This window comes from Canis aureus, chromosome 6 (assembly GCF_053574225.1).
Source record: "Canis aureus isolate CA01 chromosome 6, VMU_Caureus_v.1.0, whole genome shotgun sequence".
Taxonomy (NCBI): domain Eukaryota; kingdom Metazoa; phylum Chordata; class Mammalia; order Carnivora; family Canidae; genus Canis; species Canis aureus.
Window position 1 is genome coordinate 50,793,071 of NC_135616.1, and position 17,559 is coordinate 50,810,629.

Consider the following 17,559-nt stretch of genomic DNA (forward strand, 5'->3'; position numbering starts at 1 on the left):
CGAGTTCTGTAAAGATCTTGTTGAATTCGCCTCCATCACGGGCGTTCTGTGAAAATACTCCCAGGTGACGTCATCCAAGGAGTCTGGCGGGAGGGGCGGTGCGTCATTGACCACACCCCCTGCCGCCGAAGCCCCGCCCCTCAGTAGTTTCGCCCCCTTTTTTGTTTTCCGGTGCCTCGTGACGTAAGACGTAGGTCACGCAACATTAGCAACTGGCCCCGGAAGTAAAGCTCGAAGAGGCGGAGAATGCGGAAAGGAGGGCCGGCGTCCGGGTAGGGCGGCAGGGGGCGGGGCGGCAGGGGCCGGGCATGGTAACGGCTCGGAAGCCGAGGGGGCTGGGCCTGGCGGAGGCGGAGAAACCCGTGTCTGCCTTCGCCGCCGCTGCCGCCGGTCGTCCAGCGTGTTCCGTGAGGTCAGCGCCGGCGCCGCCTCGGCCATGATGATCCACGGCTTCCAGAGCAGCCACCAGGACTTCTCCTTCGGGCCCTGGAAGCTGACGGCGGCGAAGACCCACATCATGAAGTCAGCGGATGTGGAGAAGTGAGGCTCCGGGGCTCCGGGACTCGGGGCGCGGGCCGGGAGCTGGGCCTGGGCGGGAGGCAGGGCGAGCCGCGCGCAGCCAACCCCCGGGGGCGGGGGCTCCGTCCCTGAGGATGGGACCCTCGCGCGACGCGGAGAGAATCCTGGCGCCACCCCTGTCCTTCGGCGGGGGTCGCCTGGCGTGCGTTCGTGCAACTGTCAGTCCGCCCGGGTTTGAGCGGAGCGTGACTGTGCTGGTGGACTTCGCCCTCGCCGGACGTCCCTACCTGTCCCAGCCTGCGGCTCCTTTCCACCGTTTCTTTCCGGGCGGGGGCGGGGGTGGTGGTGGTGGCGGTGGTGGCGGGGGCGATACTTGTGCTTGGTTTTTAGAATGTCAGGTGCTGTGCCAGGACTTGAGATACGAAAGGTGGAAGAGCCTCTGCTTCCAGGAATGCAGCCTTATGGGAGAGCCAGGCCTTTGTAACACCGTGTGAATAACTGAATAACATCTTTATCAAGATGTACAGGCGGGATTATTTGAGACCGTTGGGAGGCACACGGGCTCCGGGAAATTCGGATGCCTGAGTGAATCTGGATAAAGTCGACGGGATGGGGTGGGGATGGGCGCACGTGTGAAGCCCCGAGGCCAGGCATGGTGCGAGCCGTGCGGCGTTTGTGACGCCTGAACTGAATTTGGACAGAGCTTGGGGGCGTCGGGGACACGTGTAAAGCCAGGAGCGCGAGCCTGGGTTTTTTTTTTGAAGAACCGTTTGTTTCTGTGTGGTTGCAGCGTGGGGTTCCAGAGGGGGAGTAATGGGAAGTGGGAGGTAGGGCCCAGGGGAGTGGAGATGGAGGGAATTTGTAGGCCAGGCTAAGGAGTTAGTATTGTGTGTGACTACCACCGGTGTGATTTTATACAAAGGAGTGACATTGTCAGATGTATACTCTGAAAGATTTCTCTGCGGGTGATGTAGAGGATGGATTGGAGGGCTGCAGGACTGGGAAAGGAGACCCGTTAGAAGAGGAGGCAAAAGGGAGGTTTTAGAAGGTTAGGTACCTGGATTTGATGGTTGACAGCAAGAGGGAAGAAGGAGGAGGAGTCTATAGTGATGACAAGATTTCTTGCTTGAGCTATTGCATGGGAAGCTTTGTCATTGAACAAGGTGAGAAATAGGAGGAAGAACAGATTGGGGCAATGATTGAATAGAGGATGAGTTGAGATCGCCGAACTGTGTGAGTTGTGTGGGGGTCATAAAGTGACCGTGCGGCAAGCATTTATCTTGGACCTCAACATGACTGTCCATGGGTTTAGGTTTGGGTATCATCAGCTTGTATGGCACCTGGAGCCTTGGGAGCGGACTAAATCTTGTAGAAGTCATCCAGAAGAAAAGGAAAAAGTTACGGGATGGTAGCGTAGGGCACACTTGAGATTTAGGCAGAGGTAAGTGACCAGGGAGTCATGAAAGGATGTTTAGCAGTGTAAATTAGAGACTAATTATTTTACATATATAACTGGAATATTTTGTAGGATCACCAGATTTTTCCGGATATACTGGGGAAAATTCAGAGAATCACATCTCATATTATTTCATATACATTGTTCAGTAGTTACAATTTACTTAATTGGATGTTTTTTATGGAATATTTATTTCAGTATACTCAATCTAAATCCTATTAAATTTTTAAAGTGTTTAATATTTTCTTTTTTTAAAAGATTTTATTTGTTCATGAGAGACACACACACACACATAGAGAGAGAGAGGCAGAGAGACACAGGCAGAGGGAGAAGCAGGCTCCATGCAGGGAGCCCAACGTGGGACCAGATCCCAGGACTCCAGGATCACACCCTGAGCCAAAGGCAGGCGTTAAACTGCTGAGCCACCCAGGGATCCCCTAATATTTTCTTTTTAAAAATTTTGTTTTATTGTAGTAGGAACACTTAACATGAGATCCTCATTCTTAAATTTTTTTCCCCTTGGAAGTTTGTGCTTTTTTCTTGGAAATATGTGTGTATATATATTTACATCTATATCTTTATCCATTCATCTTTCGATGGATACCCAGGTTGCTTTCATATCTCAGCTATTGTAGATAATGCTGCAGTGGACATAGAGTGCATGTATTTTTTTTTTCAAATCAGCGTTTTTATTTAGTTCAAATAAATACCCAGAAGTGGAATTGCTGAATTATATGGTAGTTTTGTTTTTAATTTTTTGAGGAACCTCTAGGGTTCTTCAAATCGCTGTACCATTTTGCATTCCCACCAACAGGGTGGGAGGGTTCCCTTTTCTCCACATCCTCACCAACACTTGTTATTTCTCGTCTTTTTAATAATAGCCATTCTCACAGGTGTGAGGTGATATCTCATTGTGGTTTTGATTTGCATTTCCTTGATAATTAGTAATGTTCAACATCTTTTCGTGTGTCTCTGTGTCTTTGGAGAAATGTCTTTTCAGTTGCTCTGCCCATTTCTAGATTGTTTTTGTGTGTGTGTGTGTATTGAGTTGTGTGAGTTCTTTATATATTTTGGATATTAATCCCTTATTGAGTATATCACTTGCAAATATCTGCTGTTCAGTAGATTGTCTTTTCATTTTATTGATGATTTCCTTTGCTCTGCAAAAGCTTTTTAGTTTTACGTACTCCCATTTATTTATTCTTGTTTTTGTTGCTCTTGCTTGAGGAGACATATCCACAAAATATTGCTAAGACTGATATGAAGGAGCTTATTGCCTAATGCTTTCTTCTAGAAGTTTTATAGTTTCTGGTCTTACATTTATTTTTTTTAAAAGATTAAAAAATTTTTTTATTCATGAGAGACAGAGAGAGAGAGGCAGAGACATAAGCAGAGGGAGAAGCAGGCGCCCCATGCCCCACAAGGAGCCCGAAGTGGAACTTGATCCTGGACCCTGGGATCATGCCCGGGGCCGAAGGCAGACGCTCAACCGCTGAGCCACCCAGGCGTCCCTGGTCTTACATTTAGGTCTTTAATCTATTTTGAATTTATTTTTGTGTATAGTGTAAGGAAGTAGTTCAGTTTCCTTCTTTTGCATGTGATTTTCCAGTTTTCCCAGCATCATTTATTGAAGAGACTGTTTTTTCCTCATTGTATGTTCTTGCCTCCTTTGTCAAAGATTAATTGACCATATAAGTGTGGGTTTAAAGATTTATTTATCTGAGAGAGAGAGATCATGTGAGTGGACATGCAAACAGGGAGGAGGAGGAGCAGACGGAGTGGAGGAGGAGCAGACGGAGTCAAGCAGACTCCCCCCTATTGCCGAGTCTTATGTGGGGGTCAGTCTCACAACCCTGAGATCATGACCTGAGCTGAAATCAAGAGTCAGAAGCTTAACCACCTGGGCCACCCGGGAATTCCATAAGTGGGTTTATTTCTGGACTCTCTAGTCTGTTTCATTGATCAATGTGTATGTTTTTGTGCCAGCACCACACTGTTTTGGCTATTATAGCTTTGTAGTATAGATTGAAATTAGGAAGCATGTTACCTCTAGCTACTTTCTCAAGATTGCCTTGCTATTCAGGGTCTTTTGTGGTTCTCCTCTTAACAAATTTTTAAGTGTATAATACATCATTATTAATTATGGTATAGTGTTGTACAGCAGATCTCTAGAGCTTATTCATCTTACTTGACTAAAGATTTATGTCTATTGATTAGTAACTTATTCCCACCGCCAGCCTCTAGCAATCACCATTCCACTGTTTGATTCTACAAATTTGACTATTATTATTTTTAAAAAGGCTTTACTTATTTATTTATATATTTATTTATTTTATATATAGAGAGAGCATGTGCGAGCAGGGGAAGGGGCAGAGGCAGAGAAGGAGAGAGAATCTCAAGCAGACTATGCGCTGAAGCGCAGAGCCCAGCTTGGGGCTCAGTCTCTCAACTCTGAGATTATGACCTTAGCCAAAATCAAGAATTTGGCATTTAACCAATTTAGCCACCCAGACACCTCAAAATTTGACTATTTTAGGTACCTCATATACATAGAATCATGTAGTATTTGTCTTTCTGTGACTGGCTTATTTTACTTAGCATAATGTCCTCAAAGTTCATCCATGTTGCATATTGCAGGATTTCTTTCCTTTTTAAAGATTGCCTTGTATTCCATTGTATGTATAAATCATGTTTTCTTTATCTCTATATCTGTGGATGGACACTTAGGTTGTTTCCAGATCTTGGCTATTGTGAGTAGTGTTGTAGTGGACATAGGAAGGTTAATTTCTCTAGCACTTAGTATTTTCTAGCTCCTAATAACTAAGAATAAATTTTATTCACATTTATGATGAAAAATTAACATTATTAGATATCATACTAAAGATGTAACTTAAAATGTTAGATCACTGATATATATACATCCAGTTTTTTCTTACTATTGTATCATAATCATTTTTTCTACTTTATTATATTTTCTCTTTAAACATTTCTGATGATCCTATAATATTGCATCATATGGATATACTGTAGTTTATATAACCATTTATTTATTTATAAATGGACATCCAAGTACTTCTTTTTACTATTATAAATAAGATGGTTATGAGTATTAAAGTGTATAGCTTTTTTCTACACTGGGGATTCTCTCTCTTTTTTTTTTTTTTAAGATTTTATTCATTTATTCATGAGGGACAGCGAGAGAGGCAGAGACATAGGAAGAGGGAGAAACAGGCTCGCTGCAGAGCCTGATGTGGTCTTGATCCCAGAACTCCGGGGTCATGCCCTGAGCCAGAGGCCAATGCTCAACTGCTGAGCCATCCAGGTGTCCCGGGGATTATTTCCTTATTACAGATTTCCCAAAACGGATATTTTGAGTCAATATAAATTTAAGTTCTTGGTACTTATTGCTCAATTGGTGCCCCAGTGGACAGAATGTACATTGACACAGTCCTTCCAGAAATCCATGTAAGCAAGTGCTGGTTTCCCTCATTAGTACTGGCGCTTTTGCCGTCATCACCACCTTTTAAAACTTGTGACAAGTTGAAAATTATATTAGAAAAGTTGTTTTCTTACAGGAAACAGGCTAATATAATTGTTGTGGAAGAACAAAAAGTCTATCAGAAACATGAAGCTTATGGAACCATAATACTGTGGTACCTTAAGTCATCTCCTAGGCAGTCGTAGTAGAATTAGAACCTGTATTTATTCTTGATAAATAATAGAAGTGGTGGTGGGCCTTCTGTGATCCAGGGGTGAAACAGATGTTTCTAATAAGAATCAGTATTTTTTCTTTTGTTTAATTTGTTCATGCAGGATTTTTTTGCTTGTTTTTAATATATATGCAAGATTTAATTGGTATATATGATTAGAAATAGATCTAAAACAATTGGAAAAAGGGTAATTATGGTCTTAGGATATGTATAGATCCTTTGTTGGCTTTATGTAAGAATATATCTTTCAATATGATGTTATTTTACCTTACCTAACAATAATAGCTGTGTAGCTATTCAAAAATCCAGAAGTCTTAAAAAAGAAAATGGAAAAGAAAGGCTTCTGATCTGCTAGAGTATCTGTCATAGAGCACTTGCACTGAAGTCTTGTGCTTTCTTTTGGTCCCTTAGAACTTCACTCAGAGCACATTCATTTTTATTTATTTATTTATTTTTTAAATATTTTTGAGAGAGGGTAGTTGTTTTTTTTTTTTTTTTTAAGATTGATTTATTTATTTATGATAGAGAGAGAGAGAGAGAGAGAGAGGCAGAGACACAGGAGGAGGGAGAAGCAGGCTCCATGCCGGGAGCCCGATGTGGGACTCGATCCCGGGACTCCAGGATCGCGTCCTGGGCCAAAGGCAGGCGCTAAACCGCACTCAGAGCACATTTAAACTTTTGCCTCTGTTGCACACTTTGTGATTATAACATATGGAACTATCACCTGACTTTTGGTTATGCGTAGGTTAGCTGATGAATTACATATGCCATCTCTCCCTGAAATGATGTTTGGAGACAACGTTTTAAGAATCCAGCATGGCTCTGGCTTTGGGATTGAGTTCAATGCTACAGATGCATTAAGATGTGTAAACAACTATCAAGGAATGCTTAAAGTAGCCTGTGCTGAAGAGTGGCAGGAAAGCAGGTGAGAATCCGGGCAGTTACGGGTTAAATGAAAAAGAAAAGTGGAAAGACATCTTCAGTCATGTTTTGTGTATTTTATTAGAGTGAAAGGCAAGTGTTATTATTAAACTTGGTAGTTCAATCATTCTAGGATTCATTTTTCTCTTCCATAAAATGGAGATTAGTTACTCCACCTATTGAATACTTGTTGAGTTAATTGAATTACAGTTGAGCTGAGCTATGTAAGGTTTACATTTTTTGAGCTTTCAGTGTTCTTTAGTGAAGAGGGGGTACACTGTGTACTTTAATGTTCCTGTTTTTGAGAAAAATGTTTACTTGTGATTTGCATTGTAAATGTGAGGAACTTTGAAATAGAGAAAAATGTATTTTCTTTGATAATCAAATTAGCAATTATTATCTATTATGTACTAGGTACCTTGGAGGAATCAACTTTTAAACCATGCCCTTAGGCAGTATACAGACTAATGGGAGAGACTTTATCAGCTATGACAAGTTTAACAACAAATATGCAGGAAAAAAAATATGCAGGAAAAACAAGAAAGATCTTGTATTAGTGAATTTTGGCAAATATATATATTAGGATATTTATATTATTCGTAGAGTGTAATTTGGTGTGTTATATGAATACAGATGGTCTATATTCTGCATCACTGATTATAATCCTTCTCATTTTGATATTTGAGGACGGAGGGTGAACACTCCAAGGAAGTTATTAAACCATACGATTGGACCTATACAACAGATTATAAGGGGACATTACTTGGAGAATCACTTAAGTTAAAGGTAAATCTTATTTTTTGCTTTTATGATAAAGTCAATAATTGTCTTGGGCAGTCTCAGCATTAGAACTTTTTAATGGTTATTTTTGCTGCTACTTTCATCCCACTTTCTATTGAGGAAAGCTTTAGAACCTAATGTGAAGGGATTTTGCTTTTTGATTATAAGCAAAAGATAAGAAGGCCATAGTGGAATAGTTTTTATTCTCAAAGTATGTTTAGTAGCAATAGCAAACTGCCTTGATGTTACCATTATTTTTCAAGAAGCATTAAAATATGTATCTGCCCTTGGTATAATGAATTAGGCAACTTAGAACCTGCTGGTTAGCAGCTTACAATTGTACAGATGAACAGGAAGGTGGGCAGATAGGACTTCTGGTCAGACAGCTTGGGTCTTTGTCCTGCTTGCACTGTCTGGGGCCTGGTATGACTCTAGGAAGCTACTTACTCTGAGTCTCAACTTTCTTAGTAAATTGGGTAAACAGAAACAATGACCTCCCAATAGAGTTTTGATATGAGCTAATTTGTGGGAAAGCTCTCGATAAATTCTAAAGCTCTACATTAATCATGCATCTGTGTAAACTGTGCTTAAGAAGAGATTGACTTTATGGTGAATGACGCTGGGAAAGTGGAATTGGTATGTCTCATATTAGGAACTTTTGAAATCCTACAGTTTGACTGAAATGAAGAAAATTTGGCTTAGGTTGCATTCTCTAATGATCACATTCAATTACAGAGAACAAAATCATTTTAGTGTAAATAAAGTAATTATTAGAGACCCTATATCATATGTTGGCTCTTAGACAGAAATGTTAAGGAGGTAGAGCTATGTATGGGCTCCTTGTCTCTGCAGAGATCTTTAGAGTCTTGGAAAGACAGAAGTTCATGGAAGGAACTCTGTTCTCTTTAGTTTCTGCCTCTCATGTAATCCAGGGTTTAACTTTTTCTCTGCTGCTTCCAAGACAATATACATTTTTAGAGAGAACATGTATGCATTTATTCATTCATTCACTCATTCTTGAGCTCTTCCTCTGAGCTATGCACTAATTCTAGGAGCTGTGGATACAGCAAAGAACAGAAATCCCTCCTTTATGGTCTAATGGGGAGCAAGGTTCTTTCAGTCCCTAATACTTCCCAGAGTAATGTTCTTTCTTCTGATTGAGAAACTTTGTAAAGAACATAGTCCATTTGATCTTTCATTGCCAGGAATAAGGAAATGGGAACTTGTTTTATTCCTTTGTAGGAGTGATGACTTACAAAAGGCCTCCTGTGGGTTATGAAGTAGCATTAGCTGTGTTGGAGGAGCAAGAAGCACAGCAGTAGAAACAGGGAGGATGAGAGTTGGAGGTGAAAAGCACGTGTGTTCAGTACTCTTACTGACACATTCACCTGAGATGTAATTTGTTTTGAGGTATTGTTGACAAATGTCAGTGTGAACACCCCCCCACTGGTAGTAATGAGCTCAGGCTTTGGCAGGCCTGGGTTCAAATCCCAGAACCATTACTTAACTTGGAAAAGCAGTTTATTTATTTTTTATTTTATTATTATTTTTTAAAGATTTTATTTATTTATTTATGAGAGACAGAGATTGAGAGAGAGGCAGAGACACAGGCAGAGGGAGAAGCAGGCTCCACCCAGGGAGCCCGACGCAAGCGAGACTCGATCCCAGGTCTCCAGGATCAGGCCCTGGGCTGAAGGTGGCGCTAAACCGCCGAGCCTCCGGGGCTGCCCAGAAAAGCAGTTTAATCTTGCTAAACATTATTTATCACTTTGGTAAACTGGATAATAACAGTTGTAAGGAAATGATTATGTAAAGTGTTTAGCACAGTGTCTGTTACATAGCAAGAGTCCATAAATGGTAGCTGCTATTATTATTATGATAATATTATATCTCAAATGTCAAGGGAACTAAGTTAATATTGAAATACCAAGACCAAAATATTAGACTAGATATATGCCAAGAGGGATCCCTGGGTGGTGCAGTGGTTTGGCGCCTGCTTTTGGCCCAGGGCGCGATCCTGGAGAACCGGGATCAAATCCCACATCGGGCTCCCGGTGCCTGGAGCCTGCTTCTCCCTCTGCCTGTGTCTCTGCCTCTCTCTTTCTGTGTGTGTGACTATCATAAATAAATAAAAAATTAAAAAAAAATAAAATAAAATAGATATATGCCAAGATACTATCAAAAGATATATATTAGGTATTATTGAAATACCAAGACTAGATATATTGTTTATTTTTATTTTTATTTTTTTAAAGATTATTTATCTATTTATTCATGAGAGACACAGAGAGAGAGAGCGAGGCAGAGACATAGGCAGAGGGAGAAGCAGGCTCCATGGAAGGAGCCCGATGCGGGACTCGATCCTGGGTCCCCAGGATCATGCCCTGGGCTGAAGGTGGAACTAACCGCTGAGCCACCCGGGCTGCCCTAGATATATTGTTTAAATATTTATATTTGCTTTATGATCTAAACAAGTTGATGGTTATGTTCGTTTATTGCCCTAAAAAATCAAGTAACTGTTTTCTAGGCAAAACTGTTAGAACTTTGTTGCTTAATCCTCAAAATAACCTTATATCATAGGCATTCTTATCCTCATTTTGCGGATGAAGAAATGGGTTCAAGATCTTAAAGTATGTATCTCTTAACAACATAATACCAATGTGGTAGCTTATTGTTAAGCATGTTTGTTGTATGGGGAAGATCATCCTATAGGAACATTTTCTGCTTTTGACTTTCTCGATATGTAAGGATTTTTTAACCTATATCATTACTTGGGATTTTAAATTATTTAATTCTTCACCTTTTCTGAAAACAAAAGTCCTGTTATGTATAGAAAATATATGCCCATGGAAGAGAATATATTTTATATGAATAATAAGAATGTCACAGAATGAGACATTAGAATGAAGCCTTTCCTTTTGGCCTTAAATTCTTGCCTTTTAATTGCTGGAGGCTGCTGGTGTGTGTGTGTGTGTGTGTGTGTGTGTGTGTGTAGCATTTCTCACCCTTCTTGGGTTGTTTTGCCGATTACTCTGTGAGTTGTAGCATAGTGTAAGAGAAGAAAGTCAGTCATAGACTTTTGTACTGCCTAGATTCAAATCCAGCCTTGCTATTTATTAGCTGGGCCACCCTCGGAACATCTCTGAGATTATGGTGTAAGAATGTTATGAGGTCAGATGCTTGATATGTACCTGACAATATGTGGTCGTTTTCTTCATTCCAGTTAAAAAATAAATTTACTTTCCAGGAGACTAGAAGTGGAAGACTGCCTCTTCTAGTTGTATTGCCTTTTAGGAATAGAATGTGTATGATGTCCATGCATTTAAAAAAGCATTTTTAGGGATGCTAAAAAAATGCTTTTTTAGGGATCCCTGGGTGGCTCAGCGGTTTAGTGCCTGCCTTCAGCCCAGGGTGTGATCCTGGAGTCCCGGGATCGAGTCCCATGTCAGGCTTCTGCATGGAGCCTGCTTCTCCCTCGGCCTGTGTCTCTGCCTCTCGCTCTCTCTTTCTCTATGTCTCTCATGAATAAATAAATAAAAATTAAAAAAAATAAAAATAAAAAAGCATTTTAAAAAAAGATTTATTTGAAAGAGAGCGAGAAAAAGAGATAGCTGGAGCCAGAGGAGGGGCAGAGGGAAAGGGGAAGAGAGAATCTTCAAGTTGACTCCCCACTGAGCCTGGAACTAGACAGGCTCGATTCCAGGCCCCTGAGATCATAACCTGAGCTGAAACCAAGAGTCAGATGCTTAGCTAACTGAGCCACCCAGGTGCCCCTAAAAAAGCATTTTTTTTAAAAGCATGTTGGAACATTTGCAAATTCATTCAGTGTAAATTAATATTTTGAACTATTTTCCTCTTTCCTTTTTTTTACTGTAATAAAAAACATATTACAAAATTTGCCATCTTAACAATTTCTATGTATATTAACTTAGTGTTAAGTGTAATCATATTGTTGTGCAACAATTTCCAGAACTTTTTCATGGTGAAAAACAAACTCAGTATCTGTTAAACAATAACTCCCCACTTCCTCCTCCCCCAGCCCCTGGCAACCACCATTCTATTTTCTGTTTCTATGAATTTGACTACTCTAGATACTTCAGATAAGTGGAATCATACAATATTTGTCTTTTGTGACTGGCTTATTTCACTTAGCATAGTGTCCTTAAGGTTCATCAATATAACACGTGTCAGACTTTCCATCATATTTAAGGGTGAATAATATTTCTATATACTTGTATACCATATTTTATTTATCCACTTATTCATCAATGAGCATTTGGGTTGCTTGTCCTTGGCTATAATAGTGCTATGGACATAGGTGTGCAAAAATCTCTTTGAGATCTGGCTTTTAGTTTTTTGGTTATATACCCAGAAGTGGAATTGCGGGATCACATGACAATTCTTTTTTAATCTTTTGAAGAACCTTCATACTGTTTTCTACAGTGACTGAACCATTTTATATTTCCATCAACAATGTATGAGGAATTTTGATTCGTACTTCTCTAATGATTAGTGATGTTGAGCATCTTTTATATGCTTATTGGCCATTTATATATGATCTTTAATATCTTCAGCTTTTCAAAGTACATTTTTAAGGGGGACTGTATAGACTTAAACATTGGAAATGAATGGACTTTATTAGTCTAAGGCAAAAGGAGCAATAGAAGTATCATATCCTAGTTGATAAAGTTTTTTTCCACAGGGGTATGGGTTAACAATTCTTTTTTTTTTTTTTTAAGATTTTATTTATTTATTCATGAGAGACACACAAAGAGAGGCAGAGACATAGGCCGAGGGAGAAGCAGGCTCCCTGCGGTGAGCCTGATGTGGGACTCGATCCCAGGACCCCAGAATCACAACCTGAGCCAAAGGCAGACTCTCAGCCACTGAGCCACCCAGGTGTCCCTGGGTTAACAATTCTGATATTATTTCATTTTGCAAGATGAAAAAGTTCTGGAGATCTGTTTGACATCAATGTGAGTATAGTCAACATTACTGAATTATAAACTTAAAAATGGTTAAGATGGTAGATCTCATGTTACATAGTTTGGCTGCAATTAAAAAAAAAGTTAAACATACAGATACCGTATAACATGCAATTCTGCTCCCTTGGTTTACATTCAAGAGAATTGAAAACATATCCATGCAAGAACTTGTACCCCACTGTTCATGGCAGCATTATTCATAATAGCTAAAATGTGGAAAACACCCAAATAATCATCAGTGGATAAGTAGAACTGGTGTATCTAGACAGTGGAATATTATTTAGTCTTGAAAAATGAGTGAAATGCAATACGTGCTGCAACATGGATGAAACTTGAAACATGCTAAGTGAAAGAAGTCAGACACAAAACACACATGTGTGATTCTAGAATGATTTACAGAGAAGGCAAATTTGTAGAAACAGAAATTAGAGTAGTGGTTTCCAGGAGCTAGGGAAAGGAGGGAATGAAGAGTTACTGCTAATTAAGGTATGGGAGTTTCTCTTTGGGATAATGCAGTGTTCTGGAGTTAGATAGTGGTGAGGAATGTACAATCTTGTGAAAATACTAAAAACCACCGAATTGTACACTTTCAAAATGTGAACCTTGTATAGTATTGAAGTTATATCTTAATTTTTTTAAAAAAAGAAAAAAAATCACTGTATAACAGCAACTTCACTATATGTTCCTAATGGTATGTACTATAGAAACAAAAAGAAAATATTTTTTCTTATATGTATTACATATATATAAAGATAAATATATATCTTTACACACACAAACCACTTGATTTTTTTTTTAAGATTTTATTCATTTATTCATGAGAGAGAGAGAGAAGCATCAACACAGGCAGAGGGAGAGGTAGGCTTCTTGCAGGGAGCTGACATGGGACTTGATCCCGGGACTCCAGGATCAGGCCCTGGGCTAAAGGCGGCACTAGACCGCTGAGCCACCCGGGCTTCCCAAACCACTTAATTTTTAAAGAGGAAATTTTTAAGAAGGAAATTTAACATAGGGTTCTTAGCATTTACCATTGATTAACTTTGTACAATAAACTAAAAATATTTTTATAAGTTGAGTAATTTCCTTATCATAAGCCTTCATCTGATGTGAGGGAGGTCCTATTTGAAAGAGGTGAGTAGGACTCACTTTTCTTGTAAGGTATCAAGAATGTTTGTAGTATCCCATATCTTTTTTAAGCCAATAACTCAGAAAACACGAAGGTACAGTTTAATGAATTGTGAAATGTAGCCACCCAGGAAAAGAAATAAAATGCTGCAAGCACCCTCCAGCAGGACCCTTCCTGATCACAATTCTTTTTAAAAAATATGTTCTAGTATGATTTGAATTTTTTTACTTTAGCCTTTATTTCCTTGGAACTAGTGTGCATTGTTGTTTTACAGCTTTGGCCTCATTTTCAGTATCTGGAGTCCCTAAGGTCTTTTATTGTCTTGTTATTTCTGTTAGTTCTGGTTTATGGTGTCTAAGCTCCTAATACATCTCCTTATTTTTGTTTAAATCCCAAGATGATGATTTTTTTTTTCCTCAGAAGAGATTTTTGTCATTTCTAACAGTCACCTGAGGAGGATATATATTTTTTAAATATTTTATTTATTTATTCATGAGAGACACAGAGAGGCAGAGGCACAGGCAGAGGGAGAAGCAGGCTTCCTGTGAGGAGCCCAATGCAGGACTCGATCCCAGGACCCCGGGATCACAACCTGAGCTGAAGTCAGACATTCAGCCACTGACCCACCCAGGCGTCCCCATCTGAGGGTATTCATGTCAAGGACATAGTTCTACAAACATTCTGTAAAGATAGTAAATGTTGTAGATTTTGAGGTTTATAGAGTTTATGATACAGCTGCTCAGCTGTGCTACTGTAGTTGAAAGCAGCCATAGACAATAAGTAAATTAATAGACAGGGCTTTGTTTTGTAAACTTTTACTTAGGAACATGGAAATTTAAGTTTCAGATAGTGAAATATATATGAATTCATATATATATTCATAAAATGAATTTGAATTTCATGTGTCATGAAATATTATTTTTAAAAAATTTAGCTGCTTTTTCCAGTTATTTAAGAACAGTAAAAATGATTCTTAGCTCACAATTCATGCAAAAATAGGTGATGGACCACATTTGGCCACATTTGGCCCAAGGTTTGGGACCAGTATTTGAGTTTACTGGGCTGGTAATATAGGAAGTTGTGAAACCAGTGTTGCATTAGAAGGTATCATCCCAAGATTGGGAGGGGCGCAGGGAATTCTCCCCAGTCCTTCCATTGAGCAGCAATGGAGCCAAAAACCTAGCAGAGCTGAGCTTCTCCCCTAGATCAGCCATTCCAGATACCTCCAGGCCCAAACCAACCAACTCCAGGCTCACTTGCACTTTTTCTGGGCTCCAGTCCTCTTTCAGAGCTCAGTCTAGTAATTCTTCGGCATCTTGACCATTTGATGTTTTTAAAAAGTTACTGTTTTTCATCCAGGTTTTAAGTTGTCTTCAGCAAGAGGATTTGTCTGGGTTTTTTATTCTGACATTGTTAGAAGCCAGAAGTGTTTGATGTGTTTTAAATGTAGCTGTTAGTTTTGGGGTTTTCCCTCTTTTCAGATTCCTGAGTTTAGGGAGGACATAAATAGAATTGAAGAAGAGAAAAGAGAAAAAGAAAATATGTTTTAAATGTATTTGTTCTTACAAATGAAGAAGATAGTGTGAATTAAATATAATGAGTATCCCTAACCCATGTTTTATCTAATTGTTTTCTTTCTCTTTCAAATATTTTATAAGAATGTTTTCTATTTTATTTTTACACTTTATATTTTATAAGAATATTTCAAAAGTAAATGGCAAAAGCTATAGATTCATTTTCACTGGTCACTTATGAAGGTATATATGAAATACTAGTGAAATATTAGCCTTTTACTAATGAGAAAATTGATAGAATGATTGGTTGATTTTTTGGAAGTCAGGTGTTTTTATAAGGAGGATCTTACAAATGTGTTCCTTTGTAAAGCTAAATAAAAAGTAAGGAATTAAGGGGATCCCTGGGTGGCTTAGCGGTTTAGCGCCTGCCTTCAGCCCAGGGCGTGATGCTGGAGACCCAGGATCGAGTCCCACATCGGGCTCCCTGCGTGGAGCCTGCTTCTTCCTCTGCCTGTGTCTCTGCCTCTCTCTCTCTATCTCTCATGAATAAATAAATAAAGTCTTAAAAAAAAAAAAGTAAAGAATTAAGAAGTTGTGTTTATTTAATATTGACTAAAGTTTTATGCTCTTGGGCAGTCCTAGAAGCACCAGCTTTTGTCTTAAATAGAATACAAACATACAGGTGACCAAGACGTTGGTTGTATGCTGCCCTATTGCCGCTCCTCATCTCCCTTCCCACTCCCAGTTTTCTCCTTTGTATGTAGTCTCAGGTCTGCTCCAGATACATTTTGGAATAAAATTACAGAGAGCTTTAGCTCTCTGTGAGTGAGTGAACATGGAAGAATTATGGACATTTTTTCACCTCTTGGAACTCCTATACACACTGCTACTTTCTTTTTATCATAATCTTTCCCCTCTACATCATATAATACTCCTTTAGACTATTCCTTTTTTTTTTAATTTTTTTTTAATTTTTATTTATTTATGATAGAGAGAGAGAGAGAGGCAGAGACACAGGCAGAGGGAGAAGCAGGCTCCACGCACCAGGAGCCTGATGTGGGATTCGATCCCGGGTCTCCAGGATCGCGCCCTGGGCCAAAGGCAGGCGCTAAACCACTGCGCCACCCAGGGATCCCTCCTTTAGACTATTCCCCAGTCCATATAGTCTCTTGAACATCCTTTATCATGTTCTTCTAATTCTCATTCAGTTTTCTCAAACTATTCTCCATTTGGTAATGCTATCCATGAGTCAAACAAACTATTTCCTCATGGCGACTATGTAAAGTAAAATAATAGCTACTGTTTATTGAACACCTGTGGCTTGACAAGCATTGTTGTGCTTATTTATGATACAACTATGCCAAAGAATAGAAAAGCTGAACATTTTTTAGTGAAATTGGGTGGAGTAAGGAATGATCTCAGATCATACTCTACAGCTGTTAGGAGACACCTGGACTTAGTGAGCTGTGTATATGACCTGTCTTATTAACATTGTTGATCCTCTTGTTAAGTTCTGAATATGTGTGCCTGTGAGCCCCAAAATAATATAGTGGAAAAAATGACCAGCATCGTCTAAAGCCCTTTGGAATGCTAGGAGTTTTTCCCTCAGAATTTCTCTGAAAGTTCTTATTTACCTCATTATTTAAAGTACTATTTGTAAGTTCAGGGGAGCGAGGCTGGGAATCTAAAATATGTAACAAGATTCAAATGGGAATTTTTAAAGTTCCAGACCAGTGTTTTAAAAGTGGACTTTCACAGCACAAAACTGCTTTGGATGTCTATGACAGTAGTAGTTCATCACACTAATTTTCAGATGATTAATTTTCTCATAATCACAACAGAACACTTGATTTTAATTTGACTCATATGAAAGATGATGAATTTTGACTCTATGTTTTGTGAAGCTATAGTTCCAGCCATCTCTAGTATCTTTTTTTTTTTCAGAAACAAGGAATGAATATAGCTCCTCTTTTGTGTCTACTGATGATAGCCAAACGTAGAACTGTGTGTCTGTCTATGCAGAAAAGGCTGGTAGGAAAGCTTTTCTTCTGTGTCTAGCTTTATAAATGTTTATGTGTTCCTTCTTAAATTTTTTCTTTCAGGTCGTACCTACAACAGATCATATAGATACAGAGAAATTGAAAGCCAGAGAACAGATTAAATTTTTTGAAGAAGTTCTCCTGTTTGAGGATGAACTTCATGATCATGGAGTTTCAAGTCTGAGTGTTAAAATTGTGAGTACTATGATTTTTGCTTCAAATTAACTACTTTCTTCCATTCTTACCATTGGTCAGAAATATAAGCCTCACTTAGAATCACACTGTCTTAATATGGTATCATGTGAAGTATCACTTGTGTCTAGAGTACATCTTCATATCCACTACAAAGTTCACAAAATCTTGGTATACTCCTAAGACTTTAGTTTAGCAGAATACTTTCTTTTAAGAGGTGTCTGGCTACTTTGTAGTTTGCTTACTATTTAACTTGAATGAAAATTATGACTTAATTTTCACTGTTGAATGAAATATTATATTGAAAGGATCTGCAG

At 39.1% G+C, this 17,559-nt stretch overlaps 1 protein-coding gene across 5 annotated transcripts in view; it reads left to right on the plus strand.

Annotated features, from left to right (window-relative positions):
* Positions 1-231: 231 nt before the first annotated feature.
* The window catches only part of TIPRL (TOR signaling pathway regulator), a 39,617-nt gene continuing 22,289 nt past the window's right edge, over positions 232-17,559 (plus strand). Inside the window, exons 1-4 of one of the 5 annotated variants that reach the window (XM_077901559.1) lie at positions 232-272; positions 6,431-6,610; positions 7,293-7,392; positions 17,114-17,245. In XM_077901559.1, the coding sequence (XP_077757685.1) occupies positions 247-272; positions 6,431-6,610; positions 7,293-7,392; positions 17,114-17,245 (438 nt within the window). In that variant the 5' untranslated portion in view covers positions 232-246. Of the gene's footprint in view, positions 273-296; positions 541-1,340; positions 1,683-1,767; positions 1,961-6,430; positions 6,611-7,292; positions 7,393-17,113; positions 17,246-17,559 lie in introns of those variants that run through there. The other 4 variants (XM_077901560.1, XM_077901558.1, XM_077901561.1 and 1 more) reach the window with 4 other exon arrangements.